The sequence below is a fragment of the Heterodontus francisci genome, chromosome 43 (assembly GCF_036365525.1).
Source record: "Heterodontus francisci isolate sHetFra1 chromosome 43, sHetFra1.hap1, whole genome shotgun sequence".
In the NCBI taxonomy this organism is placed as follows: Eukaryota; Metazoa; Chordata; class Chondrichthyes; order Heterodontiformes; family Heterodontidae; genus Heterodontus; species Heterodontus francisci.
In genome coordinates this window covers 9,833,069-9,859,066 of record NC_090413.1, presented here as the reverse complement: position 1 = coordinate 9,859,066, position 25,998 = coordinate 9,833,069, and the positions used below count along the sequence as shown (strand labels likewise).

The window sequence follows — 25,998 nt, the reverse complement described above, 5'->3', positions numbered from 1 at the left end:
ACCTTGCTCTATGGCAGCGAGGCCTGGACAACGTATGCCAGCCAAGAGCGACGTCTCAATTCATTCCATCTTCGCTGCCTTCGGAGAATACTTGGCATCAGGTGGCAGGACTATATCTCCAACACAGAAGTCGTTGAAGCGGCCAACACCCCCAGCTTATACACACTACTGAGTCAGCGGCGCTTGAGGTGGCTTGGCCATGTGAGCTGCATGGAAGATGGCAGGATCCCCAAAGACACATTGTACAGCGAGCTCGCCACTGGTATCAGACCCACCGGCCGTCCATGTCTCCGCTATAAAGACGTCTGCAAACGCGACATGAAATCGTGTGACATTGATCACAAGTCGTGGGAGTCAGTTGCCAGCATTCGCCAGAGCTGGCGGGCAGCCATAAAGTCAGGGCTAAATTGTGGCGAGTCGAAGAGACTTAGCAGTTGGCAGGAAAAAAGACAGAGGCGCAAGGGGAGAGCCAACTGTGCAACAGCCCCGACAAACAAATTTCTCTGCAGCACCTGTGGAAGAGCCTGTCACTCCAGAATTGGCCTTTATAGCCACTCCAGGCGCTGCTTCACAAACCAATGACCACCTCCAGGCACTTACCCATTGTCTCTCGAGATAAGGAGGCCCAAAAAAAAAAATAATGTATTAGAGTGAAGAGATGGTGATGAGGTGAGTGTATAATGTGTGAGAGTGAAGGGATGGTGGTGGGGTGGGTGTATAATTTTTTAGAGTGAAGGGATGCTGATGGGGTGAGTGTGCAATGTGTTGGAGTGAAGGGATGGTGATGGTGTGAGTGTATCAATTATTAGAGTGAAGGGATGGTGATGGGGTGAGTGTGTAATGTGTTAGAGTGAAGGGATGGTGATGGGGTGAGTATATAATGTTTTAGTGAAGGTATGATGATGGGGGTGAGTGTATAATGTGTTAGAGTGAAGGGATGGTGATGGGGTGAGTGTATAATGTGTTCGAGTGAAGGGATGGTGATGGGGTGAGTGTGTAATGTGTGACAGTGAGGCCATGGTTATAGACTGAGTGTGTAATGTGTTTAGGATGTTGATGGGGTGAGTGTGTAATATTTTTGAGTGAAGGTTTGATGATTGGATGAGTGTGTTATGAGTTAGAGCGAAGGGATGGTGACGGGGTGAGTGTGTAATGTGTTAGAGTGAAGGGATGGTGATGGGGGGACTGTATATGTGTTAGAGTGAAGGGATGGTGATGGGGTGCGTGTATAATGTGTTAGAGTGAAGGGATGGTGATGGGGTGAGTGTATAATATGTTAGAGTGAAGGGATGTTGATGGGGTGAGTGTGTAATGTAGTAGAGTGAAGGGATGGTGGTAGGGTAAATGTATAATGTGATTGAGTGAAGGGATGGTGATGGGGTGAGTGTATAATGTATTAGAGTGAAGGGACGGTGATAGGTTGAGTGTGTAATGTATTACAGTGAAGGGATGGTGATGGGGTGAGTTTATAATGTGTTCGAGTGAAGGGATGGGGATGTGGTGAGTGTGTAATGTGTTAGAGTGAAGGGATGGTGATGTGCTAAGTGTGTAATGTGTTAGAGTGAAGGGATGGTGATGGGGTGAGTGTGTAATGTGTTAGAGTGAAGGGACTTTGATGGGGTGAGTGTTTAAGGTTTAGGCTGAAGGGATGGTGATGTGGTGAGTGTATAATGTGTTAGAGTGAAGGGATGGTGATGGGGTGAGTGTGCAATTTGTTAGATTGAAGGAATGTTGATGGGTTAAGTGTGTAATGTTTTGGAGTGAAGGGATGGTGATGGGGTGAGTGTGTAATGTATTAGAGTGAAGGGATGGTGATGGGGAGATTGTATAATTTGTTCGAGTGAAGGGATGGTGATGGGTTGAATGTATAATGTGTTAGAGTGAAGGGATGGTGATGGGGTGAGTGTATAATGTGTTAGAGTGAAGAGATGTTGATGGGGTGAGTGTGTAATGTGGTAGAGTGAAGGGATGGTAGAAAGGGTGAGTGTGTAATGTGTTAGAGTTAAGGGATGATGATGGGGTGAATGTATAATGTGTTTGAGTGAAGGGATGGTGATGGGGTGAGTGTATAATGTGTTACAGTGAAGAGATGTTGATGGGGTGAGTGTGTAATGTGGTAGAGTGAAGGGATGGTAGAAAGGGTGAGTGTGTAATGTGTTAGAGTTAAGGGATGGTGATGGGGTGAGTGTGCAATTTGTTAGATTGAAGGGATGTTGATGGGGTAAGAGTGTAATGTTTTGGAGTAAAGGGATGGTGATGGGGTGACTGTATAATATGTTAGAGTGAAGGGATGTTGATGGGGTGAGTGTGTAATGTGGTAGAGTGAAGGGATGGTGGTAGGGTGAATGTATAATGTATTAGAGTGAAGGGATGGTGATGGGGTGAGGGTGTAATGTGTTAGAGTGAAGGGATGGTGATGGGGTGACTGTATAATATGTTAGAGTGAAGGGATGTTGATGGGGTGAGTGTGTAATGTGGTAGAGTGAAGGGATGGTGGTAGGGTGAATGTATAATGTATTGGAGTGAAGGGATGGTGATGGGGTGAGGGTGTAATGTGTTAGAGTGAAGGGATGGTGATGGGGTGATTGTATAATTTGTTAGAGTGAAGGGATGCTGATGGGGTGAGTGTGTAATGTGTTAGAGTGAAGGGATGGTGATAGGTTGAGTGCATAATGTATTAGAGTGAAGAGATGGTGATGAGGTGAGTGTATAATGTGTTCGAGTGAAGGGATGGTGGTGGGGTGAGTGTATAATTTGTTAGAGTGAAGTGATGCTGATGGGGTGAGTGTGTAATGTGTTAGAGTGAAGGGATGGTGATGGTGTGAGTGTATCAATTATTAGAGTGAAGGGATGGTGATGGGGTGAGTATATAATGTTTTAGTGAAGGGATGGTGATGGGGTGAGTGTATAATGTGTTCGAGTGAAGGGATGGTGAGAGGGTGAGTGTGTAATGTTTTAGAGTGAAGGGATGGTGATGGGGTGAGTGTATCAATTATTAGAGTAAAGGGATGGTGATGGGGTGAGTGTATAAAGTGTTAGAGTGAAGGGATTGTATAATTTGTTGGAGTGAAGGGATGGTGATGGGGGGAGTGTGTAACATGTTGGAGTGAAGGGATGGTGATGGGGTGAGTGTATAATGTGTTACAGTGAAGGGATGGTGATGGGGTGATTGTATAATGTATTAGAGTGAAGGGATGGTGATGGGGTGAGTTTGTAATGTGAGAGAGTGAAGGGATGGTGATGGGGTGAGTGTGTAATGTGTTCGAGTGAAGGGATGGTGATGGGGTGAGTTTGTAATGTGAGAGAGTGAAGGGATGGTGATGGGGTGAGTGTGTAATGTGTTAGAGTGAAGGGATGGTGATGGGGTGAGTTTGTAATGTGTTAGAGTGAAGGGATGGTGATGTGGTGAGTTTGTAATGTGAGAGAGTGAAGGGATGGTGGTAGGGTGAGTGTGTAATGTGTTGGAGTGAAGGGATGGTGATGGAGTGAGTTTGTAATGTGAGAGAGTGAAGGGATGGTGATGGGGTGAGTGTGTAATGTGTTAGAGTGAAGGGATGGTGATGGGGTGAGTTTGTAATGTGAGAGAGTGAAGGGATGGTGATGGGGTGAGTATGTAATGTGTTAGAGTGAAGGGTGATGATGGGGTGAGTATATAATGTGTTAGAGTGAAGGGATGGTGATGGGGTGACTGTATAATATGTTAGAGTGAAGGGATGTTGATGGGGTGAGTGTGTAATGTATTAGAGTGAAGGGATGGTGATGGGGAGATTGTATAATTTGTTCGAGTGAAGGGATGGTGATGGGTTGAATGCATAATGTGTTAGAGTGATGGGGTGAGTGTATAATGTGTTAGAGTGAAGAGATGTTGATGGGGTGAGTGTGTAATGTGGTAGAGTGAAGGGATGGTAGAAAGGGTGAGTGTGCAATGTGTTAGAGTTAAGGAATGATGATGGGGTGAATGTATAATGTGTTTGAGTGAAGGGATGGTGATGGGGTGAGTGTATAATGTTTTAGACTGAAGGGATGGTGATGGGGTGAGTGTATAATGTATTAGAGTGAAGGGATGGTGATGGGGTGATTGTATAATTTGTTAGAGTGAAGGGATGGTGATGGGATGAGTGTGTAATGTGTTAGAGTGAAGGGATGGTGATAGGTTGAGTGCATAATGTATTAGAGTGAAGAGATGGTGATGAGGTGAGTGTATAATGTGTTCGAGTGAAGGGATGGTGGTGGGGTGAGTGTATAATTTGTTAGAGTGAAGGGATGCTGATGGGGTGAGTGTGTAATGTGTTAGAGTGAAGGGATGGTGATGGTGTGAGTGTATCAATTATTTGAGTGAAGGGATGGTGATGGGGTGAGTATATAATGTTTTAGTGAAGGGATGGTGATGGGGTTAGTGTATCATGTGTTCGAGTGAAGGGATGGTGAGAGGGTGAGTGTGTAATGTTTTAGAGTGAAGGGATGGTGATGGGGTGAGTGTATCAATTATTAGAGTAAAGGGATGGTGATGGGGTGAGTGTGTAATGTGTTAGAGTGAAGGGATTGTATAATTTGTTGGAGTGAAGGGATGGTGATGGGGTGAGTGTGTAACATGTTAGAGTGAAGGGATGGTGATGGGGTGAGTGTATAATGTGTTACAGTGAAGGGATGGTGATGGGGTGATGGTATCATTTGTTAGAGTGAAGGGATGGTGATAGGGTGATTGTATAATGTATTAGAGTGAAGGGATGGTGATGGGGTGAGTTTGTAATGTGAGAGAGTGAAGGGATGGTGATGGGGTGAGTGTGTAATGTGTTCGAGTGAAGGGATGGTGATGGGGTGAGTTTGTAATGTGAGAGAGTGAAGGGATGGTGGTAGGGTGAGTGTGTAATGTGTTAGAGTGAAGGGATGGTGATGGGGTGAGTTTGTAATGTGTTAGAGTGAAGGGATGGTGATGTGGTGAGTTTGTAATGTGAGAGAGTGAAGGGATGGTGGTAGGGTGAGTGTGTAATGTGTTAGAGTGAAGGGATGGTGATGGGGTGAGTGTGTAATGTGTTAGAGTGAAGGGATGGTGATGGGGTGAGTTTGTAATGTGAGAGAGTGAAGGGATGGTGATGGGGTGAGTATGTAATATGTTAGAGTGAAGGGATGTTGATGGGGTGAGTGTGTAATGTATTAGCGTGAAGGGATGGTGATGGGGAGATTGTATAATTTGTTCGAGTGAAGGGATGGTGATGGGTTGAATGTATAATGTGTTAGAGTGAAGGGATGGTGATGGGGTGAGTGTATAATGTGTTAGAGTGAAGAGATGTTGATGTGGTGAGTGTGTAATGTGGTAGAGTGAAGGGATGGTAGAAAGGGTGAGTGTGTAATGTGTTAGAGTTAAGGGATGATGATGGGGTGAATGTATAATGTGTTTGAGTGAAGGGATGGTGATGGGGTGAGTGTATAATGTGTTACAGTGAAGAGATGTTGATGGGGTGAGTGTGTAATGTGGTAGAGTGAAGGGATGGTAGAAAGGGTGAGTGTGTAATGTGTTAGAGTTAAGGGATGGTGATGGGGTGAGTGTGCAATTTGTTAGATTGAAGGGATGTTGATGGGGTAAGAGTGTAATGTTTTGGAGTAAAGGGATGGTGATGGGGTGACTGTATAATATGTTAGAGTGAAGGGATGTTGATGGGGTGAGTGTGTAATGTGGTAGAGTGAAGGGATGGTGGTAGGGTGAATGTATAATGTATTAGAGTGAAGGGATGGTGATGGGGTGAGGGTGTAATGTGTTAGAGTGAAGGGATGGTGATGGGGTGACTGTATAATATGTTAGAGTGAAGGGATGTTGATGGGGTGAGTGTGTAATGTGGTAGAGTGAAGGGATGGTGGTAGGGTGAATGTATAATGTATTGGAGTGAAGGGATGGTGATGGGGTGAGGGTGTAATGTGTTCGAGTGAAGGGATGGTGATGGGGTGATTGTATAATTTGTTAGAGTGAAGGGATGCTGATGGGGTGAGTGTGTAATGTGTTAGAGTGAAGGGATGGTGATAGGTTGAGTGCATAATGTATTAGAGTGAAGAGATGGTGATGAGGTGAGTGTATAATGTGTTCGAGTGAAGGGATGGTGGTGGGGTGAGTGTATAATTTGTTAGAGTGAAGGGATGCTGATGGGGTGAGTGTGTAATGTGTTAGAGTGAAGGGATGTTGATGGGGTGAGTGTGTAATGTGTTAGAGTGAAGGGATGGTGATGGGGTGAGTTTGTAATGTGTTAGAGTGAAGGGATGGTGATGTGGTGAGTTTGTAATGTGAGAGAGTGAAGGGATGGTGGTAGGGTGAGTGTGTAATGTGTTAGAGTGAAGGGATGGTGATGGGGTGAGTGTGTAATGTGTTAGAGTGAAGGGATGGTGATGGGGTGAGTTTGTAATGTGAGAGAGTGAAGGGATGGTGATGGGGTGAGTATGTAATATGTTAGAGTGAAGGGATGTTGATGGGGTGAGTGTGTAATGTATTAGCGTGAAGGGATGGTGATGGGGAGATTGTATAATTTGTTCGAGTGAAGGGATGGTGATGGGTTGAATGTATAATGTGTTAGAGTGAAGGGATGGTGATGGGGTGAGTGTATAATGTGTTAGAGTGAAGAGATGTTGATGTGGTGAGTGTGTAATGTGGTAGAGTGAAGGGATGGTAGAAAGGGTGAGTGTGTAATGTGTTAGAGTTAAGGGATGATGATGGGGTGAATGTATAATGTGTTTGAGTGAAGGGATGGTGATGGGGTGAGTGTATAATGTGTTACAGTGAAGAGATGTTGATGGGGTGAGTGTGTAATGTGGTAGAGTGAAGGGATGGTAGAAAGGGTGAGTGTGTAATGTGTTAGAGTTAAGGGATGGTGATGGGGTGAGTGTGCAATTTGTTAGATTGAAGGGATGTTGATGGGGTAAGAGTGTAATGTTTTGGAGTAAAGGGATGGTGATGGGGTGACTGTATAATATGTTAGAGTGAAGGGATGTTGATGGGGTGAGTGTGTAATGTGGTAGAGTGAAGGGATGGTGGTAGGGTGAATGTATAATGTATTAGAGTGAAGGGATGGTGATGGGGTGAGGGTGTAATGTGTTAGAGTGAAGGGATGGTGATGGGGTGACTGTATAATATGTTAGAGTGAAGGGATGTTGATGGGGTGAGTGTGTAATGTGGTAGAGTGAAGGGATGGTGGTAGGGTGAATGTATAATGTATTGGAGTGAAGGGATGGTGATGGGGTGAGGGTGTAATGTGTTCGAGTGAAGGGATGGTGATGGGGTGATTGTATAATATGTTAGAGTGAAGGGATGTTGATGGGGTGAGTGTGTAATGTGGTAGAGTGAAGGGATGGTGGTAGGGTGAATGTATAATGTATTGGAGTGAAGGGATGGTGATGGGGTGAGGGTGTAATGTGTTCGAGTGAAGGGATGGTGATGGGGTGATTGTATAATTTGTTAGAGTGAAGGGATGCTGATGGGGTGAGTGTGTAATGTGTTAGAGTGAAGGGATGGTGATAGGTTGAGTGCATAATGTATTAGAGTGAAGAGATGGTGATGAGGTGAGTGTATAATGTGTTCGAGTGAAGGGATGGTGGTGGGGTGAGTGTATAATTTGTTAGAGTGAAGGGATGCTGATGGGGTGAGTGTGTAATGTGTTAGAGTGAAGGGATGGTGATGGTGTGAGTGTATCAATTATTAGAGTGAAGGGATGGTGATGGGGTGAGTATATAATGTTTTAGTGAAGGGATGGTGATGGGGTGAGTGTATAATGTGTTCGAGTGAAGGGATGGTGAGAGGGTGAGTGTGTAATGTTTTAGAGTGAAGGGATGGTGATGGGGTGAGTGTATCAATTATTAGAGTAAAGGGATGGTGATGGGGTGAGTGTATAAAGTGTTAGAGTGAAGGGATTGTATAATTTGTTGGAGTGAAGGGATGGTGATGGGGTGAGTGTGTAACATGTTAGAGTAAAGGGATGGTGATGGGGTGAGTGTATAACGTGTTACAGTGAAGGGATGGTGATGGGGTGAGTTTGTAATGTGAGAGAGTGAAGGGATGGTGATGGGGTGAGTGTGTAATGTGTTCGAGTGAAGGGATGGTGATGGGGTGAGTTTGTAATGTGAGAGAGTGAAGGGATGGTGATGGGGTGAGTGTGTAATGTGTTAGAGTGAAGGGATGGTGATGGGGTGAGTTTGTAAAGTGTTAGAGTGAAGGGATGGTGATGTGGTGAGTTTGTAATGTGAGAGAGTGAAGGGATCGTGGTAGGGTGAGTGTGTAATGTGTTGGAGTGAAGGGATGGTGATGGAGTGAGTTTGTAATGTGAGAGAGTGAAGGGATGGTGATGGGGTGAGTGTGTAATGTGTTAGAGTGAAGGGATGGTGATGGGGTGAGTTTGTAATGTGAGAGAGTGAAGGGATGGTGATGGGGTGAGTATGTAATGTGTTAGAGTGAAGGGTGATGATGGGGTGAGTATATAATGTGTTAGAGTGAAGGGATGGTGATGGGGTGACTGTATAATATGTTAGAGTGAAGGGATGTTGATGGGGTGAGTGTGTCATGTATTAGAGTGAAGGGATGGTGATGGGGAGATTGTATAATTTGTTCGAGTGAAGGGATGGTGATGGGTTGAATGTATAATGTGTTAGAGTGAAGGGATGGTGATGGGGTGAGTGTATAATGTGTTAGAGTGAAGAGATGTTGATGGGGTGAGTGTGTAATGTGGTAGAGTGAAGGGATGGTAGAAAGGGTGAGTGTGCAATGTGTTAGAGTTAAGGAATGATGATGGGGTGAATGTATAATGTGTTTGAGTGAAGGGATGGTGATGGGGTGAGTGTGCAATTTGTTAGATTGAAGGGATGTTGATGGGGTAAGTGTGTAATGTTTTGGAGTAAAGGGATGGTGATGGGGTGACTGTATAATATGTTAGAGTGAAGGGATGATGATGGGGTGAGTGTGTAATGTGGTAGAGTGAAGGGATGGTGGTAGGGTGAATGTATAATGTATTAGAGTGAAGGGATGGTGATGGGGTGAGGGTGTAATGTGTTCGAGTGAAGGGATGGTGATGGGGTGATTGTATAATTTGTTAGAGTGAAGGGATGCTGATGGGGTGAGTGTGTAATGTGTTAGAGTGAAGGGATGGTGATAGGTTGAGTGCATAATGTATTAGAGTGAAGAGATGGTGATGAGGTGAGTGTATAATGTGTTCGAGTGAAGGGATGGTGGTGGGGTGAGTGTATAATTTGTTAGAGTGAAGGGATGCTGATGGGGTGAGTGTGTAATGTGTTAGAGTGAAGGGATGGTGATGGTGTGAGTGTATCAATTATTAGAGTGAAGGGATGGTGATGGGGTGAGTATATAATGTTTTAGTGAAGGGATGGTGATGGGGTTAGTGTATCATGTGTTCGAGTGAAGGGATGGTGAGAGGCTGAGTGTGTAATGTTTTAGAGTGAAGGGATGGTGATGGGGTGAGTGTATCAATTATTAGAGTAAAGGGATGGTGATGGGGTGAGTGTATCAATTATTAGAGTGAAGGGATGGTGATGGGGTGAGTATATAATGTTTTAGTGAAGGGATGGTGATGGGGTTAGTGTATCATGTGTTCGAGTGAAGGGCTGGTGAGAGGGTGAGTGTGTAATGTTTTAGAGTGAAGGGATGGTGATGGTGTGAGTGTATCAATTATTAGAGTGAAGGGATGGTGATGGGGTGAGTATATAATGTTTTAGTGAAGGGATGGTGATGGGGTTAGTGTATCATGTGTTCGAGTGAAGGGATGGTGAGAGGGTGAGTGTGTAATGTTTTAGAGTGAAGGGATGGTGATGGGGTGAGTGTATCAATTATTAGAGTAAAGGGATGGTGATGGGGTGAGTGTATAAAGTGTTAGAGTGAAGGGATTGTATAATTTGTTGGAGTGAAGGGATGGTGATGGGGTGAGTGTGTAACATGTTAGAGTGAAGGGATGGTGATGGGGTGAGTGTATAATGTGTTACAGTGAAGGGATGGTGATGGGGTGATTGTATCATTTGTTAGAGTGAAGGGATGGTGATAGGGTGATTGTATAATGTATTAGAGTGAAGGGATGGTGATGGGGTGAGTTTGTAATGTGAGAGAGTGAAGGGATGGTGATGGGGTGAGTGTGTAATGTGTTCGAGTGAAGGGATGGTGATGGGGTGAGTTTGTAATGTGAGAGAGTGAAGGGATGGTGATGGGGTGAGTGTGTAATGTGTTAGAGTGAAGGGATGGTGATGGGGTGAGTTTGTAATGTGTTAGAGTGAAGGGATGGTGATGTGGTGAGTTTGTAATGTGAGAGAGTGAAGGGATGGTGGTAGGGTGAGTGTGTAATGTGTTAGAGTGAAGGGATGGTGATGGAGTGAGTTTGTAATGTGAGAGAGTGAAGGGATGGTGATGGGGTGAGTGTGTAATGTGTTAGAGTGAAGGGATGGTGATGGGGTGAGTTTGTAATGTGAGAGAGTGAAGGGATGGTGATGGGGTGAGCATGTAATGTGTTAGAGTGAAGGGTGATGATGGGGTGAGTATATAATGTGTTAGAGTGAAGGGATGGTGATGGGGTGACTGTATAATATGTTAGAGTGAAGGGATGTTGATGGGGTGAGTGTGTAATGTATTAGAGTGAAGGGATGGTGATGGGGAGATTGTATAATTTGTTCGAGTGAAGGGATGGTGATGGGTTGAATGTATAATGTGTTAGAGTGAAGTGATGGTGATGGGGTGAGTGTATAATGTGTTAGAGTGAAGAGATGTTGATGGGGTGAGTGTGTAATGTGGTAGAGTGAAGGGATGGTAGAACGGGTGAGTGTGTAATGTGTTAGAGTTAAGGGATGATGATGGGGTGAATGTATAATGTGTTTGAGTGAAGGGATGGTGATGGGGTGAGTGTATAATGTTTTAGACTGAAGGGATGGTGATGGGGTGATTGTATAATTTGTTAGAGTGAAGGGATGGTGATGGGATGAGTGTGTAATGTGTTAGAGTGAAAGGATGGTGATGGGGTGAGTGTGCAATTTGTTAGATTGAAGGGATGTTGATGGGGTGAGTGTGTAATGTGGTAGAGTGAAGGGATGGTGGTAGGGTGAATGTATAATGTATTAGAGTGAAGGGATGGTGATGGGGTGAGGGTGTAATGTGTTAGAGTGAAGGGATGGTGATGGGGTGACTGTATAATATGTTAGAGTGAAGGGATGTTGATGGGGTGAGTGTGTAATGTGGTAGAGTGAAGGGATGGTGGTAGGGTGAATGTATAATGTATTGGAGTGAAGGGATGGTGATGAGGTGAGGGTGTAATGTGTTTGAGTGAAGGGATGGTGATGGGGTGATTGTATAATTTGTTAGAGTGAAGGGATGCTGATGGGGTGAGTGTGTAATGTGGTAGAGTGAAGGGATGGTGATAGGTTGAGTGCATAATGTATTAGAGTGAAGAGATGGTGATGAGGTGAGTGTATAATGTGTTCGAGTGAAGGGATGGTGGTGGGGTGAGTGTATAATTTGTTAGAGTGAAGGGATGCTGATGGGGTGAGTGTGTAATGTGTTAGAGTGAAGGGATGTTGATGGGGTGAGTGTGTAATGTGGTAGAGTGAAGGGATGGTGGTAGGGTGAATGTATAATGTATTAGAGTGAAGGGATGGTGATGGGGTGAGGGTGTAATGTGTTAGAGTGAAGGGATGGTGATGGGGTGACTGTATAATATGTTAGAGTGAAGGGATGTTGATGGGGTGAGTGTGTAATGTGGTAGAGTGAAGGGATGGTGGTAGGGTGAATGTATAATGTATTGGAGTGAAGGGATGGTGATGGGGTGAGGGTGCAATGTGTTAGAGTGAAGGGATGGTGATGGGGTGATTGTATAATTTGTTAGAGTGAAGGGATGCTGATGGGGTGAGTGTGTAATGTGTTAGAGTGAAGGGATGGTGATAGGTTGAGTGCATAATGTGTTAGAGTGAAGGGATGGTGATGAGGTGAGTGTATAATGTGTTCGAGTGAAGGGATGGTGGTGGGGTGAGTGTATAATTTGTTAGAGTGAAGGGATGCTGATGGGGTGAGGGTGTAATGTGTTAGAGTGAAGGGATGGTGATGGTGTGAGTGTATCAATTATTAGAGTGAAGGGATGGTGATGGGGTGAGTATATAATGTTTTAGTGAAGGGATGGTGATGGGGTTAGTGTATCATGTGTTCGAGTGAAGGGGTGGTGAGAGGGTGAGTGTGTAATGTTTTAGAGTGAAGGGATGGTGATGGGGTGAGTGTATCAATTATTAGAGTAAAGGGATGGTGATGGGGTGAGTGTATAAAGTGTTAGAGTGAAGGGATTGTATAATTTGTTGGAGTGAAGGGATGGTGATGGGGTGAGTGTGTAACATGTTAGAGTGAAGGGATGGTGATGGGGTGAGTGTATAATGTGTTACAGTGAAGGGATGGTGATGGGGTGAGTTTGTAATGTGAGAGAGTGAAGGGATGGTGATGGGGTGAGTGTGTAATGTGTTCGAGTGAAGGGATGGTGATGGGGTGAGTTTGTAATGTGAGAGTGTGAAGGGATGGTGATGGGGTGAGTGTGTAATGTGTTAGAGTGAAGGGATGGTGATGGGGTGAGTTTGTAATGTGTTAGAGTGAAGGGATGGTGATGTGGTGAGTTTGTAATGTGAGAGAGTGAAGGGATGGTGGTAGGGTGAGTGTGTAATGTGTTAGAGTGAAGGGATGGTGATGGAGTGAGTTTGTAATGTGAGAGAGTGAAGGGATGGTGATGGGGTGAGTGTGTAATGTGTTAGAGTGAAGGGATGGTGATGGGGTGAGTTTGTAATGTGAGAGAGTGAAGGGATGTTGATGGGGTGAGTGTGTAATGTGTTAGAGTGAAGGGATGGTGATGTGGTGAGTTTGTAATGTGAGAGAGTGAAGGGATGGTGGTAGGGTGAGTGTGTAATGTGTTAGAGTGAAGGGATGGTGATGGAGTGAGTTTGTAATGTGAGAGAGTGAAGGGATGGTGATGGGGTGAGTGTGTAATGTGTTAGAGTGAAGGGATGGTGATGGGGTGACTGTATAATATGTTAGAGTGAAGGGATGTTGATGGGGTGAGTGTGTAATGTATTAGAGTGAAGGGATGGTGATGGGGAGATTGTATAATTTGTTCGAGTGAAGGGATGGTGATGGGTTGAATGTATAATGTGTTAGAGTGAAGGGATGGTGATGGGGTGAGTGTATAATGTGTTAGAGTGAAGAGATGTTGATGGGGTGAGTGTGTAATGTGGTAGAGTGAAGGGATGGTAGAAAGGGTGAGTGTGTAATGTGTTAGAGTTCAGGGATGATGATGGGGTGAATGTATAATGTGTTTGAGTGAAGGGATGGTGATGGGGTGAGTGTATATTGTGTTAGAGTAAAGAGATGTTGATGGGGTGAGTGTGTAATGTGGTAGAGTGAAGGGATGGTAGAAAGGGTGAGTGTGTAATGTGTTAGAGTTAAGGGATGGTGATGGGGTGAGTGTGCAATTTGTTAGATTGAAGGGATGTTGATGGGGTAAGAGTGTAATGTTTTGGAGTAAAGGGATGGTGATGGGGTGACTGTATAATATGTTAGAGTGAAGGGATGTTGATGGGGTGAGTGTGTAATGTGGTAGAGTGAAGGGATGGTGGTAGGGTGAATGTATAATGTATTAGAGTGAAGGGATGGTGATGGGGTGAGGGTGTAATGTGTTAGAGTGAAGGGATGGTGATGGGGTGACTGTATAATATGTTAGAGTGAAGGGATGTTGATGGGGTGAGTGTGTAATGTGGTAGAGTGAAGGGATGGTGGTAGGGTGAATGTATAATGTATTGGAGTGAAGGGATGGTGATGGGGTGAGGGTGTAATGTGTTAGAGTGAAGGGATGGTGATGGGGTGATTGTATAATTTGTTAGAGTGAAGGGATGCTGATGGGGTGAGTGTGTAATGTGTTAAAGTGAAGGGATGGTGATAGGTTGAGTGCATAATGTATTAGAGTGAAGAGATGGTGATGAGGTGAGTGTATAATGTGTTCGAGTGAAGGGATGGTGGTGGGGTGAGTGTATAATTTGTTAGAGTGAAGGGATGCTGATGGGGTGAGTGTGTAATGTGTTAGAGTGAAGGGATGGTGATGGTGTGAGTGTATCAATTATTAGAGTGAAGGGATGGTGATGGGGTGAGTATATAATGTTTTAGTGAAGGGATGGTGATGGGGTGAGTGTATAATGTGTTCGAGTGTAGGGATGGTGAGAGGGTGAGTGTGTAATGTTTTAGAGTGAAGGGATGGTGATGGGGTGAGTGTATCAATTATTAGAGTAAAGGGATGGTGATGGGGTGAGTGTATAAAGTGTTAGAGTGAAGGGATTGTATAATTTGTTGGAGTGAAGGGATGGTGATGGGGTGAGTGTGTAACATGTTAGAGTGAAGGGATGGTGATGGGGTGAGTGTATAATGTGTTACAGTGAAGGGATGGTGATGGATGATTGTATCATTTGTTAGAGTGAAGGGATGGTGATAGGGTGATTGTATAATGTATTAGAGTGAAGGGATGGTGATGGGGTGAGTTTGTAATGTGAGAGAGTGAAGGGATGGTGATGGGGTGAGTGTGTAATGTGTTCGAGTGAAGGGATGGTGATGGGGTGAGTTTGTAATGTGAGAGAGTGAAGGGATGGTGATGGGGTGAGTGTGTAATGTGTTAGAGTGAAGGGATGGTGATGGGGTGAGTTTGTAATGTGTTAGAGTGAAGGGATGGTGATGTGGTGAGTTTGTAATGTGAGAGAGTGAAGGGATGGTGGTAGGGTGAGTGTGTAATGTGTTAGAGTGAAGGGATGGTGATGGAGTGAGTTTGTAATGTGAGAGAGTGAAGGGATGGTGATGGGGTGAGTGTGTAATGTGTTAGAGTGAAGGGATGGTGATGGGGTGAGTTTGTAATGTGAGAGAGTGAAGGGATGGTGATGGGGTGAGTATGTAATGTGTTAGAGTGAAGGGTGATGATGGGGTGAGTATATACTGTGTTAGAGTGAAGGGATGGTGATGGGGTGACTGTATGATATGTTAGAGTGAAGGGATGTTGATGGGGTGAGTGTGTAATGTATTAGAGTGAAGGGATGGTGATGGGGAGATTGTATAATTTGTTCGAGTGAAGGGATGGTGATGGGTTGAATGTATAATGTGTTAGAGTGAAGGGATGGTGATGGGGTGAGTGTATAATGTGTTAGAGTGAAGAGATGTTGATGGGGTGAGTGTGTAATGTGGTAGAGTGAAGGGATGGTAGAAAGGGTGAGTGTGTAATGTGTTAGAGTTAAGGGATGATGATGGGGTGAATGTATAATGTGTTTGAGTGAAGGGATGGTGATGGGGTGAGTGTATAATGTTTTAGACTGAAGGGATGGTGATGGGGTGAGTGTATAATGTATTAGAGTGAAGGGATGGTGATGGGGTGATTGTATAATTTGTTCGAGTGAAGGGATGGTGATGGGATGAGTGTGTAATGTGTTAGAGTGAAGGGATGGTGATGGGGTGAGTGTGCAATTTGTTAGATTGAAGGGATGTTGATGGGGTGAGTGTGTAATGTGGTAGAGTGAAGGGATGGTGGTAGGGTGAATGTATAATGTATTAGAGTGAAGGGATGGTGATGGGGTGAGGGTGTAATGTGTTAGAGTGAAGGGATGGTGATGGGGTGACTGTATAATATGTTAGAGTGAAGGGATATTGATGGGGTGAGTGTGTAATGTGGTAGAGTGAAGGGATGGTGGTAGGGTGAATGTATAATGTATTGGAGTGAAGGGATGGTGATGGGGTGAGGGTGTAATGTGTTCGAGTGAAGGGATGGTGATGGGGTGATTGTATAATGTTTTAGACTGAAGGGATGGTGATGGGGTGAGTGTATAATGTATTAGAGTGATGGGATGGTGATGGGGTGATTCTATAATTTGTTAGAGTGAAGGGATGGTGATGGGATGAGTGTGTAATGTGTTAGAGTGAAGGGATGGTGATGGGGTGAGTGTGCAATTTGTTAGATTGAAGGGATGTTGATGGGGTAAGTGTGTAATGTTTTGGAGTAAAGGGATGGTGATGGGGTGACTGTATAATATGTTAGAGTGAAGGGATGTTGATGGGGTGAGTGTGTAATGTGGTAGAGTGAAGGGATGGTGGTAGGGTGAATGTATAATGTATTAGAGTGAAGGGATGGTGATGGGGTGAGGGTGTAATGTGTTAGAGTGAAGGGATGGTGATGGGGTGACTGTATAATATGTTAGAGTGAAGGGATGTTGATGGGGTGAGTGTGTAATGTGGTAGAGTGAAGGGATGGTGGTAGAGTGAATGTATAATGTATTAGAGTGAAGAGATGGTGATGAGGTGAGTATATAATGTGTTCGAGTGAAGGGATGGTGATGGGGTGATTGTATAATTTGTTAGAGTGAAGGGATGCTGATGGGGTGAGTGTGTAATGTGTTAGAGTGAAGGGATGGTGATGGTGTGAGTGTATCAATTATTAGAGTGAAGGGATGGTGATGGGGTGAGTATATAATGTTTTAGTGAAGGGATGGTGATGGGGTTAGTGTATCATGTGTTCGAGTGAAGGGATGGTGAGAGGGTGAGTGTGTAATGTTTTAGAGTGAAGGGATGGTGATGGGGTGAGTGTATCAATTATTAGAGTAAAGGGATGGTGATGGGGTGAGTGTATAAAGTGTTAGAGTGAAGGGATTGTATAATTTGTTGGAGTGAAGGGATGGTGATGGGGTGAGTGTGTAACATGTTAGAGTGAAGGGATGGTGATGGGGTGAGTGTATAATGTGTTACAGTGAAGGGATGGTGATGGGGTGATTGTATCATTTGTTAGAGTGAAGGGATGGTGATAGGGTGATTGTATAATGTATTAGAGTGAAGGGATGGTGATGGGGTGAGTTTGTAATGTGAGAGAGTGAAGGGATGGTGATGGGGTGAGTGTGTAATGTGTTCGAGTGAAGGGATGGTGATGGGGTGAGTTTGTAATGTGAGAGAGTGAAGGGATGGTGATGGGGTGAGTGTGTAATGTGTTAGAGTGAAGGGATGGTGATGGGGTGAGTTTGTAATGTGTTAGAGTGAAGGGATGGTGATGTGGTGAGTTTGTAATGTGAGAGAGTGAAGGGATGGTGGTAGGGTGAGTGTGTAATGTGTTAGAGTGAAGGGATGGTGATGGAGTGAGTTTGTAATGTGAGAGAGTGAAGGGATGGTGATGGGGTGAGTGTGTAATGTGTTAGAGTGAAGGGATGGTGATGGGGTGAGTTTGTAATGTGAGAGAGTGAAGGGATGGTGATGGGGTGAGTATGTAATGTGTTAGAGTGAAGGGTGATGATGGGGTGAGTATATAATGTGTTAGAGTGAAGGGATGGTGATGGGGTGACTGTATAATATGTTAGAGTGAAGGGATGTTGATGGGGTGAGTGTGTAATGTATTAGAGTGAAGGGATGGTGATGGGGAGATTGTATAATTTGTTCGAGTGAAGGGATGGTGATGGGGTGAGTGTATAATGTGTTAGAGTGAAGAGATGTTGATGGGGTGAGTGTGTAATGTGGTAGAGTGAAGGGATGGTAGAAAGGGTGAGTGTGTAATGTGTTAGAGTTAAGGGATGATGATGGGGTGAATGTATAATGTGTTTGAGTGAAGGGATGGTGATGGGGTGAGTGTATAATGTTTTAGACTGAAGGGATGGTGATGGGGTGAGTGTATAAAGTATTAGAGTGAAGGGATGGTGATGGGGTGAGGGTGTAATGTGTTAGAGTGAAGGGATGGTGATGGGGTGACTGTATAATATGTTAGAGTGAAGGGATGTTGATGGGGTGAGTGTGTAATGTGGTAGAGTGAAGGGATGGTGGTAGGGTGAATGTATAATGTATTGGAGTGAAGGGATGGTGATGGGGTGAGGGTGTAATGTGTTCGAGTGAAGGGATGGTGATGGGGTGATTGTATAATTTGTTAGAGTGAAGGGATGCTGATGGGGTGAGTGTGTAATGTGTTAGAGTGAAGGGATGGTGATAGGTTGAGTGCATAATGTATTAGAGTGGAGAGATGGTGATGAGGTGAGTGTATAATGTGTTCGAGTGAAGGGATGGTGGTGGGGTGAGTGTATAATTTGTTAGAGTGAAGGGATGCTGATGGGGTGAGTGTGTAATGTGTTAGAGTGAAGGGATGTTGATGGGGTGAGTGTGTAATGTGGTAGAGTGAAGGGATGGTGGTAGGGTGAATGTATAATGTATTAGAGTGAAGGGATGGTGATGGGGTGAGGGTGTAATGTGTTAGAGTGAAGGGATGGTGATGGGGTGACTGTATAATATGTTAGAGTGAAGGGATGTTGATGGGGTGAGTGTGTAATGTGGTAGAGTGAAGGGATGGTGGTAGGGTGAATGTATAATGTATTGGAGTGAAGGGATGGTGATGGGGTGAGGGTGTAATGTGTTCGAGTGAAGGGATGGTGATGGGGTGATTGTATAATTTGTTAGAGTGAAGGGATGCTGATGGGGTGAGTGTGTAATGTGTTAGAGTGAAGGGATGGTGATAGGTTGAGTGCATAATGTATTAGAGTGAAGAGATGGTGATGAGGTGAGTGTATAATGTGTTCGAGTGAAGGGATGGTGGTGGGGTGAGTGTATAATTTGTTAGAGTGAAGGGATGCTGATGGGGTGAGTGTGTAATGTGTTAGAGTGAAGGGATGGTGATGGTGTGAGTGTATCAATTATTAGAGTGAAGGGATGGTGATGGGGTGAGTATATAATGTTTTAGTGAAGGGATGGTGATGGGGTTAGTGTATCATGTGTTCGAGTGAAGGGCTGGTGAGAGGGTGAGTGTGTAATGTTTTAGAGTGAAGGGATGGTGATGGTGTGAGTGTATCAATTATTAGAGTGAAGGGATGGTGATGGGGTGAGTATATAATGTTTTAGTGAAGGGATGGTGATGGGGTTAGTGTATCATGTGTTCGAGTGAAGGGATGGTGAGAGGGTGAGTGTGTAATGTTTTAGAGTGAAGGGATGGTGATGGGGTGAGTGTATCAATTATTAGAGTAAAGGGATGGTGATGGGGTGAGTGTATAAAGTGTTAGAGTGAAGGGATTGTATAATTTGTTGGAGTGAAGGGATGGTGATGGGGTGAGTGTGTAACATGTTAGAGTGAAGGGATGGTGATGGGGTGAGTGTATAATGTGTTACAGTGAAGGGATGGTGATGGGGTGATTGTATCATTTGTTAGAGTGAAGGGATGGTGATAGGGTGATTGTATAATGTATTAGAGTGAAGGGATGGTGATGGGGTGAGTTTGTAATGTGAGAGAGTGAAGGGATGGTGATGGGGTGAGTGTGTAATGTGTTCGAGTGAAGGGATGGTGATGGGGTGAGTTTGTAATGTGAGAGAGTGAAGGGATGGTGATGGGGTGAGTGTGTAATGTGTTAGAGTGAAGGGATGGTGATGGGGTGAGTTTGTAATGTGTTAGAGTGAAGGGATGGTGATGTGGTGAGTTTGTAATGTGAGAGAGTGAAGGGATGGTGGTAGGGTGAGTGTGTAATGTGTTAGAGTGAAGGGATGGTGATGGAGTGAGTTTGTAATGTGAGAGAGTGAAGGGATGGTGATGGGGTGAGTGTGTAATGTGTTAGAGTGAAGGGATGGTGATGGGGTGAGTTTGTAATGTGAGAGAGTGAAGGGATGGTGATGGGGTGAGTATGTAATGTGTTAGAGTGAAGGGTGATGATGGGGTGAGTATATAATGTGTTAGAGTGAAGGGATGGTGATGGGGTGACTGTATAATATGTTAGAGTGAAGGGATGTTGATGGGGTGTGTGTAATGTATTAGAGTGAAGGGATGGTGATGGGGAGATTGTATAATTTGTTCGAGTGAAGGGATGGTGATGGGTTGAATGTATAATGTGTTAGAGTGAAGGGATGGTGATGGGGTGAGTGTATAATGTGTTAGAGTGAAGAGATGTTGATGGGGTGAGTGTGTAATGTGGTAGAGTGAAGGGATGGTAGAAAGGGTGAGTGTGTAATGTGTTAGAGTTAAGGGATGATGATGGGGTGAATGTATAATGTGTTTGAGTGAAGGGATGGTGATGGGGTGAGTGTATAATGTTTTAGACTGAAGGGATGGTGATGGGGTGAGTGTATAATGTATTAGAGTGAAGGGATGGTGATGGGGTGAGGGTGTAATGTGTTAGAGTGAAGGGATGGTGATGGGGTGACTGTATAATATGTTAGAGTGAAGGGATGTTGATGGGGTGAGTGTGTAATGTGGTAGAGTGAAGGGATGGTGGTAGGGTGAATGTATAATGTATTGGAGTGAAGGGATGGTGATGGGGTGAGGGTGTAATGTGTTCGAGTGAAGGGATGGTGATGGGGTGATTGTATAATTTGTTAGAGTGAAGGGATGCTGATGGGGTGAGTGTGTAATGTGTTAGAGTGAAGGGATGGTGATAGGTTGAGTGCATAATGTATTAGAGTGGAGAGATGGTGATGAGGTGAGTGTATAATGTGTTCGAGTGAAGGGATGGTGGTGGGGTGAGTGTATAATTTGTTAGAGTGAAGGGATGCTGATGGGGTGAGTGTGTAATGTGTTAGAGTGAAGGGATGTTGATGGGGTGAGTGTGTAATGTGGTAGAGTGAAGGGATGGTGGTAGGGTGAATGTATAATGTATTAGAGTGAAGGGATGGTGATGGGGTGAGGGTGTAATGTGTTAGAGTGAAGGGATGGTGATGGGGTGACTGTATAATATGTTAGAGTGAAGGGATGTTGATGGGGTGAGTGTGTAATGTGGTAGAGTGAAGGGATGGTGGTAGGGTGAATGTATAATGTATTGGAGTGAAGGGATGGTGATGGGGTGAGGGTGTAATGTGTTCGGGTGAAGGGATGGTGATGGGGTGATTGTATAATTTGTTAGAGTGAAGGGATGCTGATGGGGTGAGTGTGTAATGTGTTAGAGTGAAGGGATGGTGATAGGTTGAGTGCATAATGTATTAGAGTGAAGAGATGGTGATGAGGTGAGTGTATAATGTGTTCGAGTGAAGGGATGGTGGTGGGGTGAGTGTATAATTTGTTAGAGTGAAGGGATGCTGATGGGGTGAGTGTGTAATGTGTTAGAGTGAAGGGATGGTGATGGTGTGAGTGTATCAATTATTAGAGTGAAGGGATGGTGATGGGGTGAGTATATAATGTTTTAGTGAAGGGATGGTGATGGGGTTAGTGTATCATGTGTTCGAGTGAAGGGCTGGTGAGAGGGTGAGTGTGTAATGTTTTAGAGTGAAGGGATGGTGATGGGGTGAGTGTATCAATTATTAGAGTAAAGGGATGGTGATGGGGTGAGTGTATAAAGTGTTAGAGTGAAGGGATTGTATAATTTGTTGGAGTGAAGGGATGGTGATGGGGTGAGTGTGTAACATGTTAGAGTGAAGGGATGGTGATGGGGTGAGTATATAATGTGTTACAGTGAAGGGATGGTGATGGGGTGATTGTATCATTTGTTAGAGTGAAGGGATGGTGATAGGGTGATTGTATAATGTATTAGAGTGAAGGGATGGTGATGGGGTGAGTTTGTAATGTGAGAGAGTGAAGGGATGGTGATGGGGTGAGTGTGTAATGTGTTCGAGCGAAGGGATGGTGATGGGGTGAGTTTGTAATGTGAGAGAGTGAAGGGATGGTGATGGGGTGAGTGTGTAATGTGTTAGAGTGAAGGGATGGTGATGGGGTGAGTTTGTAATGTGTTAGAGTGAAGGGATGGTGATGTGGTGAGTTTGTAATGTGAGAGAGTGAAGGGATGGTGGTAGGGTGAGTGTGTAATGTGTTAGAGTGAAGGGATGGTGATGGAGTGAGTGTATAATGTGTTAGAGTGAAGGGATGGTGATGGGGTGAGTGTGTAATGTGTTAGAGTGAAGGGATGGTGATGGGGTGAGTTTGTAATGTGAGAGAGTGAAGGGATGGTGATGGGGTGAGTTTGTAATGTGTTAGAGTGAAGGGATGGTGATGGGGTGAGTGTGTAATGTGTTAGAGTGAAGGGATGGTGATGGGGTGAGTTTGTAATGTGAGAGAGTGAAGGGATGGTGATGGGGTGAGTATGTAATGTGTTAGAGTGAAGGGTGATGATGGGGTGAGTATATAATGTGTTAGAGTGAAGGGATGGTGATGGGGTGACTGTATAATATGTTAGAGTGAAGGGATGTTGATGGGGTGAGTGTGTAATGTATTAGAGTGAAGGGATGGTGATGGGGAGATTGTATAATTTGTTCGAGTGAAGGGATGGTGATGGGGTGAGTGTATAATGTGTTAGAGTGAAGAGATGTTGATGGGGTGAGTGTATAATGTGGTAGAGTGAAGGGATGGTAGAAAGGGCGAGTGTGTAATGTGTTAGAGTTAAGGGATGATGATGGGGTGAATGTATAATGTGTTTGAGTGAAGGGATGGTGATGGGGTGAGTGTATAATGTTTTAGACTGAAGGGATGGTGATGGGGTGAGTGTATAATGTATTAGAGTGAAGGGATGGTGATGGGGTGATTGTATAATTTTTTAGAGTGAAGGGATGGTGATGGGGTGATTGTATAATTTGTTAGAGTGAAGGGATGGTGATGGGATGAGTGTGTAATGTGTTAGAGTGAAGGGATGTTGATGGGGTGAGTGTGTAATGTGGTAGAGTGAAGGGATGGTGGTAGGGTGAATGTATAATGTATTAGAGTGAAGGGATGGTGATGGGGTGAGGGTGTAATGTGTTAGAGTGAAGGGATGGTGATGGGGTGACTGTATAATATGTTAGTGTGAAGGGATGTTGATGGGGTGAGTGTGTAATGTGGTAGAGTGAAGGGATGGTGGTAGGGTGAATGTATAATGTATTGGAGTGAAGGGATTGTGATGGGGTGAGGGTGTAATGTGTTCGAGTGAAGGGATGGTGATGGGGTGATTGTATAATTTGTTAGAGTGAAGGGATGGTGATGGGGTGATTGTATAATTTGTTAGAGTGAAGGGATGCTGATGGGGTGAGTGTGTAATGTGTTAGAGTGAAGGGATGGTGATAGGTTGAGTGCATAATGTATTAGAGTGAAGAGATGGTGATGAGGTGAGTGTATAATTTGTTAGAGCGAAGGGATGCTGATGGGGTGAGTGTATAATTTGTTAGAGTGAAGGGATGCTGATGGGGTGAGTGTGTAATGTGTTAGAGTGAAGGGATGGTGATGGTGTGAGTGTATCAATTATTAGAGTGAAGGGATGGTGATGGGGTGAGTATATAATGTTTTAGTGAAGGGATGGTGATGGGGTTAGTGTATCATGTGTTCGAGTGAAGGGATGGTGAGAGGGTGAGTGTGTAATGTTTTAGAGTGAAGGGATGGTGATGGGGTGAGTGTATCAATTATTAGAGTCAAGGGATGGTGATGGGGTGAGTGTATAAAGTGTTAGAGTGAAGGGATTGTATAATTTGTTGGAGTGAAGGGATGGTGATGGGGTGAGTGTGTAACATGTTAGAGTGAAGGGATGGTGATGGGGTGAGTATATAATGTGTTACAGTGAAGGGATGGTGATGGGGTGATTGTATCATTTGTTAGAGTGAAGGGATGGTGATAGGGTGATTGTATAATGTATTAGAGTGAAGGGATGGTGATGGGGTGAGTTTGTAATGTGAGAGAGTGAAGGGATGGTGATGGGGTGAGTGTGTAATGTGTTCGAGTGAAGGGATGGTGATGGGGTGAGTTTGTAATGTGAGAGAGTGAAGGGATGGTGATGGGGTGAGTGTGTAATGTGTTAGAGTGAAGGGATGGTGATGGGGTGAGTTTGTAATGTGTTAGAGTGAAGGGATGGTGATGTGGTGAGTTTGTAATGTGAGAGAGTGAAGGGATGGTGGTAGGGTGAGTGTGTAATGTGTTAGAGTGAAGGGATGGTGATGGAGTGAGTTTGTAATGTGAGAGAGTGAAGGGATGGTGATGGGGTGAGTGTGTAATGTGTTAGAGTGAAGGGATGGTGATGGGGTGAGTTTGTAATGTGAGAGAGTGAAGGGATGGTGATGGGGTGAGTATGTAATGTGTTAGAGTGAAGGGTGATGATGGGGTGAGTATATAATGTGTTAGAGTGAAGGGATGGTGATGGGGTGACTGTATAATATGTTAGAGTGAAGGGATGTTGATGGGGTGAGTGTGTAATGTATTAGAGTGAAGGGATGGTGATGGGGAGATTGTATAATTTGTTCGAGTGAAGGGATGGTGATGGGTTGAATGTATAATGTGTTAGAGTGAAGGGATGGTGATGGGGTGAGTGTATAATGTGTTAGAGTGAAGAGATGTTGATGGGATGAGTGTGTAATGTGGTAGAGTGAAGGGATGGTAGAAAGGGTGAGTGTGTAATGTGTTAGAGTTAAGGGATGATGATGGGGTGAATGTATAATGTGTTTGAGTGAAGGGATGGTGATGGGGTGAGTGTATAATGTTTTAGACTGAAGGGATGGTGATGGGGTGAGTGTATAATGTATTAGAGTGAAGGGATGGTGATGGGGTGATTGTATAATTTGTTAGAGTGAAGGGATGGTGATGGGGTGATTGTATAATTTGTTAGAGTGAAGGGATGGTGATGGGATGAGTGTGTAATGTGTTAGAGTGAAGGGATGTTGATGGGGTGAGTGTGTAATGTGGTAGAGTGAAGGGATGGTGGTAGGGTGAATGTATAATGTATTAGAGTGAAGGGATGGTGATGGGGTGAGGGTGTAATGTGTTAGAGTGAAGGGATGGTGATGGGGTGACTGTATAATATGTTAGAGTGAAGGGATGTTGATGGGGTGAGTGTGTAATGTGGTAGAGTGAAGGGATGGTGGTAGGGTGAATGTATAATGTATTGGAGTGAAGGGATTGTGATGGGGTGAGGGTGTAATGTGTTCGAGTGAAGGGATGGTGATGGGGTGATTGTATAATTTGTTCGAGTGAAGGGATGCTGATGGGGTGAGTGTGTAATGTGTTAGAGTGAAGGGATGGTGATAGGTTGAGTGCATAATATATTAGAGTGAAGAGATGGTGATGAGGTGAGTGTATAATGTGTTCGAGTGAAGGGATGGTGGTGGGGTGAGTGTATAATTTGTTAGAGTGAAGGGATGCTGATGGGGTGAGTGTGTAATGTGTTAGAGTGAAGGGATGGTGATGGTGTGAGTGTATCAATTATTAGAGTGAAGGGATGGTGATGGGGTGAGTGTATCAATTATTAGAGTAAAGTGATGGTGATGGGGTGAGTGTATAAAGTGTTAGAGTGAAGGGATTGTATAATTTGTTGGAGTGAAGGGATGGTGATGGGGTGAGTGTGTAACATGTTAGAGTGAAGGGATGGTGATGGGGTGAGTATATAATGTTTTAGTGAAGGGATGGTGATGGGGTTAGTGTATCATGTGTTCGAGTGAAGGGATGGTGAGAGGGTGAGTGTGTAATGTTTTAGAGTGAAGGGATGGTGATGGGGTGAGTGTATCAATTATTAGAGTAAAGGGATGGTGATGGGGTGAGTGTATAAAGTGTTAGAGTGAAGGGATTGTATAATTTGTTGGAGTGAAGGGATGGTGATGGGGTGAGTGTGTAACATGTTAGAGTGAAGGGATGGTGATGGGGTGAGTATATAATGTGTTACAGTGAAGGGATGGTGATGGGGTGATTGTATCATTTGTTAGAGTGAAGGGATGGTGATAGGGTGATTGTATAATGTATTAGAGTGAAGGGATGGTGATGGGGTGAGTTTGTAATGTGAGAGAGTGAAGGGATGGTGATGGGGTGAGTGTGTAATGTGTTCGAGTGAAGGGATGGTGATGGGGTGAGTTTGTAATGTGAGAGAGTGAAGGGATGGTGATGGGGTGAGTGTGTAATGTGTTAGAGTGAAGGGATGGTGATGGGGTGAGTTTGTAATGTGTTAGAGTGAAGGGATGGTGATGTGGTGAGTTTGTAATGTGAGAGAGTGAAGGGATGGTGGTAGGGTGAGTGTGTAATGTGTTAGAGTGAAGGGATGGTGATGGAGTGAGTTTGTAATGTGAGAGAGTGAAGGGATGGTGATGGGGTGAGTGTGTAATGTGTTAGA

General features: G+C 44.4%; 1 protein-coding gene across 3 annotated transcripts in view; it reads left to right on the top strand.

The window, feature by feature from the left end:
• The window catches only part of LOC137355586 (ultra-long-chain fatty acid omega-hydroxylase-like), a 162,961-nt gene that overhangs the window by 62,287 nt on the left and 74,676 nt on the right, over positions 1-25,998 (top strand). Inside the window, exon 1 of one of the 3 annotated variants that reach the window (XM_068020867.1) lies at positions 644-669. The exons of the other annotated variants lie outside the window; for them this stretch is intronic. Within the exon in view, the coding sequence (XP_067876968.1) occupies positions 659-669 (11 nt within the window). The 5' untranslated portion in view covers positions 644-658. Of the gene's footprint in view, positions 1-643; positions 670-25,998 lie in introns of those variants that run through there. 3 annotated transcript variants of the gene reach the window in all.